At 41.6% G+C, this 5,000-nt stretch overlaps 1 protein-coding gene across 1 annotated transcript in view; it reads right to left on the reverse strand.

Annotated features, from left to right (window-relative positions):
- EMWEY_00033190 (chromosome condensation protein, putative) overlaps nucleotides 1–5,000 on the reverse strand; it is a gene marked incomplete at both ends in the record, with an annotated part of 9,999 nt that overhangs the window by 1,827 nt on the left and 3,172 nt on the right. The window contains 12 exons of the mRNA XM_013481833.1: nucleotides 1–386; nucleotides 928–1,049; nucleotides 1,299–1,446; nucleotides 1,543–1,632; nucleotides 1,835–1,936; nucleotides 2,035–2,264; nucleotides 2,440–2,641; nucleotides 2,892–3,032; nucleotides 3,267–3,395; nucleotides 3,604–3,953; nucleotides 4,151–4,397; nucleotides 4,639–4,701. The exon at nucleotides 1–386 is cut by the window's left edge and continues 301 nt beyond it. Coding sequence (XP_013337287.1) covers nucleotides 1–386; nucleotides 928–1,049; nucleotides 1,299–1,446; nucleotides 1,543–1,632; nucleotides 1,835–1,936; nucleotides 2,035–2,264; nucleotides 2,440–2,641; nucleotides 2,892–3,032; nucleotides 3,267–3,395; nucleotides 3,604–3,953; nucleotides 4,151–4,397; nucleotides 4,639–4,701 — 2,210 coding nt within the window. The remainder of the gene's footprint in view (nucleotides 387–927; nucleotides 1,050–1,298; nucleotides 1,447–1,542; nucleotides 1,633–1,834; nucleotides 1,937–2,034; nucleotides 2,265–2,439; nucleotides 2,642–2,891; nucleotides 3,033–3,266; nucleotides 3,396–3,603; nucleotides 3,954–4,150; nucleotides 4,398–4,638; nucleotides 4,702–5,000) is intronic.

Consider the following 5,000-nt stretch of genomic DNA (forward strand, 5'->3'; position numbering starts at 1 on the left):
GATAAACGCTGCAGCAATTCTCTTTCTTCCTTACTAAACTCTTGCTGCTGCTGCTGCTGCTGCTGCTGCTGCTGCTGCTGTTGTTGTTGTTGCTGCTGCTGCTGCTGTTGCTGTTGTTGCTGTGGGTCTCCATCCTCTTCCATTGAACCATCTGCTAGAGCTAGCACCTCCCCCTGCTGCTGCTGCTGCTGCTCTTGCTGCTGCTGCTGCTGCTGCTGCTGCTGCTGCTCTGTCTGATTTGTTTCTTCTTCCTCGCTTCTTATTGTTGCATCAATCTCCATTAAGCTACTCATAGCAGCAGTTAGATGCCGCTGCTGCTGCTGCTGCTGCTGCTCTTGCTGCTGCAGCTGCTGCTTTAATGAATCATATAAGTGTTGGGTATCCAACTGCATGCACAAACATTCATATAAATACAGCAGCAGCAGCAACTGCAGCAGCAGCAGCAGCAGCAACTGCAGCAGCAACAGGGAGTGTGCGCCCAATGAATCCCTCTAAACCCTAAACCCTAAACCCTAGAAGGAGATAAGGAATGCCTTACGGATGCAAGACTTGTTTCTTTGAGGGCTTTTTCTGTTTGCTGCTGCTGTTGCTGCAGTTGCTGCAGTTGCTGCTGCAGCTCCTGCTTCTTCTGTGTTGTATCCTCTAATTCTTTTAGGGTTTTTGTTGCTTCTTGCTCTAAACCCCCGAGCTGCTGTTTTAATTCTTCTGATCTTTCCTGTACATATAACAGAATTTAGGGTTTAGGGTTTAGGGTTTAGACCTAGGGTTTAGGGTTTAGAGCTAGGGTTTAGGGTTTATAGTTTTATCGGTAGAGTTTATGTATTATATTTTATTAGTGTTTATAGTTTAGGGTAAATGATTAGTATTTATTGTTTAATTTTACGTTTTAGGGTTTAGGGTTTAGGGTTTAGGGTTTAGGGTTTATACCTGATGGGATTTAATTTCTCTTTGTAGTCTAATTAGATCTTTATTTATTCTTTGTATTTCTGCCTTCTTTGTTGCTAATTCATTCTGTTGTTTTATTCCTTTTTCTTTTAATATACTTAATGCTGCAGTAAATATACATGCATGCATGCATACATGCATGCATGCATGCATGCGTGCAAGGGTTTAGGGTTTAGGGTGCAAGCATATACGCATGCATGCATGCATATATGCATGCATGCATGCATGCATAATTGGGGCTTTAAAGGTAACTTGCTTATGTTACATGCGGGGGACAAAAGAGATTCATCATAATTTAATAATACATGGGGCTGCATCAAACCCTAAACCCTAAACCCTAAACCCTAATTTACCTCTTTCTGCCTTAAGAAGTTGTGCTCTTCTTTTCTTCATTTCTTCTCCTCCTGCATTCTGTAGTTGCTGCATTAGCTGCTGCACTTGCTGCTCTTGCTTCTGCACCTTGGAGTGTATAGACACCTGAGCAGCACTCATAGACGATACCTGTACACCCCACACAGCACCAACCAAAACCCTAAGCCCTAAACCCTAAACCCTAAATAAACCCTAAACCCTAAACCCTAAACCCTAGATACTTACCTCTGCCTGTAACTTAGATAGTCTTTCCTTTTCCTCAGCAGTTAAATCTTCTGCCTTTGTTCTCTTTACACGCATCTCCAACTCCCTCTTCTGTACACAAACCCTAAACCCTAAACCCTAAACCCTAAACCCTAAACCCTAGCCACCAAACCCTAAACCCTAAATCATAAACAGAAAAAACCTAACAATAGACAAAAAACGACTTAAAACCGAACCCTAACCCAAGTGACTGGCCACTGCTACCTGCCACCGCTGTACCCCAAACCCTAAACCCTAAACCCTAAACCCTAACCTGTAGCTTAGCTGCAGCAATATCTTGCTGCAACAATTCAACAGCAGATTCTGCTTCTGCCTTTTGTCTCTCGAGGTGTCTCTCATTAGCAATCATTTCTTCCTGCAGCACCAAAAAAATAATACCTCCAAACCCTAAACCCTAAACCCTAAACCCTAAACCCTAAAGAGTAAATTATTCAGATGTATCTGAACACTTACTCGTCTTTTTTTATGTTCAGCAATATTATTTTGTAATTGTTTAATGGTTTGCTGCAATTGTTGCACTTGCTGCTGCTGCTGCTGCTGCTGCTGCTGATACTCTGCCTCTGTCTTTGCTCCTACTCCTGCTGCAGCAAAACCCTCCGTTCTTATGCTGCAGTTCCCTCCTCCTAAACCCCCGCCAACCATTCGTCCATCAACTTCTATTAAACCCCCATCAAGGGTTACCACTGTAACAAAAACCCTAAACCCTAAACCCTAAACCCTAAACCCTAAACCCTAAACCCTAGATACAAGAAATGCAAACTTTTACCCTGTCAAAAATTCCCCAAAAAATCGGAATTGAACTCCCTCCCCAATTAACCCTAAACCCTAAACCCTAAACCCTAAACCCTAAACCCTAACCTCTTTGTTTTTTATTATATGCAAGAAAAGAAGCTTCCTCTATATCTTTTGCTACTCTTGTAGATCCAACAGCCTTAAAGAAAGCAATACGCATGCGAGGAAAAGAGAAGGAAATTAAATCAATTAATCTTGGGGCTGAGGTGTATGTACACCTCATTGCTTCTGCATCTGCCTCCTCCATACGATTACGTAAATCCTTCTCCTATACAAAAATATACAAAAATATATAAACCCTAAACCCTAAACCCTAATCGTTATATTTATTTTACTTATTGGGGTTTCGAGGGTTTGGCTTCTAGGGTTTAGCTAGGGTTTAAGAGATAAATATATATTAGGGTTTATATTTAGGGTTTATTTTAGGTTAAGGAAAGATAGACTGGGATAGGAAGGTTTTTATAGATAATTTAAGGCTTTTAGGGTTTAGGGTTTAGGGTTTAGGGTTTAGGGTTTACAAGGACACGAAGAGCTAATACATTACATCTTCCTAAATCATGAGTTCTTAATAAAGTAAATAATTCTGTTGCATCTGTTGGATCCTCAACAACAAAGAAAGCACTAAAACCACCAGAAGCAGCTAAGAAAGCCTTTTCATACTGTACACATACACAAACCCTAAACCCTAAACCCTAAACCCTAAACCCTAAATTTTGAAATGAGATTTTTCTATACAAGTTCACAGGGAACATCCAAGGAGGCAACAATACCTTTAGTAGTGTTTATTTGTCTGTTGGCTAAGGGTTTAATAATTAGGGTTTATTTAATAAGGGTTTAATTAGGGTTTAGGGTTTAGGGTTTTATTAGGGTTTAGGGTTTAGGGTTTAGCTGACCTTTTTATCTATACAGCCTAATTGTCCTAAACGATCAAAGAGACCCTTTAATTTTCCTTCTCTTTTTTGTTCCTCAATAAGAGACACTAAACGATTTGTGCAGCGCTTCTCCTGTCTCTCCATCTCTGTCTGCATGCAGCAGCAGCAGCAGCAGCAGCAGCAGCAGCACAAACAGCAGCGGCAGCAGGAGATATAAGCAGCAGCAAAGGAGAGAGTTATGGCAGTAAAGGAAAGAAAAAGAAAATAAAAGGAGACAAAAGATAAATAGTAGAGACACCTGCAAACACTTCCTAAACCCTAAACCCTAAACCCTAAACCCTAAACCCTAAACCCTTACTCCTTTAAGAAGTCCCTTAGAGGTGAAGAGTTGTTGTTCAAATTGTGCGAGTGCATGTTCAACATCTTTTTTTTGTTGCTGGAGTGTAGCAAGATCTGCTGCTGCTGCTGCAGCTTGCTGCTGCTGCTGCTGCAGTGCAGCAGCATTAGATATATCTAAATCTTTGCATTTTTTTAATTCCTCCTCTGCTTGCTGCTGTCTCTCTTTTATTTGTCTCCTTTTACGCTCTAGTATCTCTAATGCCGATGTTGTTTTTGCTGCTGCTGTTAGGTGTCTATCCAGCTGCTGCTGCTGCTGCAGCAGCACCTTCTCTGCTTCTGCATGCGCACTAGATAACTCCTGTATCTCTCCTGTACATATATATTATACATATACACACATACCTAAACCCTAAACCCTAAACCCTAAACCCTAAACCCTAGACTCAGTAAGGTGCTGGTGAATGAGCCAAAATATTAACTATTACCTCGTAAATACATGAAAACCCTAAACCCTAAAATCGAAACCCTAAACCCTAAACCCTAAACCCTAAACCCTAAACCCTAACCTTTGATGGATTGTTGATATTGTTCAACAGCTTCTTTTGCTTGCTCAACATCTTCTTCTGCTTTTTGTATTTGTTTTGCTTCTTCTGCTGCATCTCTTTGTTGCATTTGTTGCTCAAGTTGCTGCAGTTGCTGCTGCTGCTGCTGCTGCTTCTCCTCTAATTGCTGCACTTGCTGCTCCTTCTTCTGCAGACGCGACACCTCCCCTCCTACCTCTGCCCTTAATTCTTCATCTTTTACCACCAATTTCTGTAACTCTCTCTCCGCCTATACAGCCAAATTAATAAGGGTTTAGGGTTTAGGGTTTAGGCAGCGCGTACTGGCTAGGGTTTAGGGGTATACAGATAGGGTTTAGGGCTGAGGGGTTGGGCTTTAGGGTTTGGAGCTCATCAGATACGGTTTAGGGTTCATTGCTTAACGGTTAGGGTTTAGGGTTTAGCACTGAATAATTAGGGTTTAGGGTTTAGGGTTTAGGGTTTAGGAGTTATACTTTAGCTCGTGCGGATTCGACGGATTTTAGTTCCTCTGCCTGTGTCCCTGCTTCTGCCTCCATCTGCACACAAACCCTAAACCCTAAACCCTAAACCCTAGTCCTAAACCCTAATACCCTTGAACCCTGATGTAACTACTGCAGCAACAGAATGTGGCTGTGTGTATGTATCCCCCTTTTTACAACATTTTTAGGGTTTAGGGTTTAGGGTTTAGGGTTTAGGGTTTATGGACTTTTTGTAGTGATGATTTTAATTCTTCAACTTTCTCATCATTTTCTTTTTGCTTCTTCCCTGCTTCCTCTAATTTTTTTCTTGTTGCTGCTGCTTCTATACGACGGGTCTGCAGCAGCAGCAGCAGCAG

The sequence above is a fragment of the Eimeria maxima genome, genomic scaffold (genome assembly GCF_000499605.1).
Source record: "Eimeria maxima Weybridge genomic scaffold, Emw_scaff440, whole genome shotgun sequence".
Taxonomy (NCBI): domain Eukaryota; phylum Apicomplexa; class Conoidasida; order Eucoccidiorida; family Eimeriidae; genus Eimeria; species Eimeria maxima.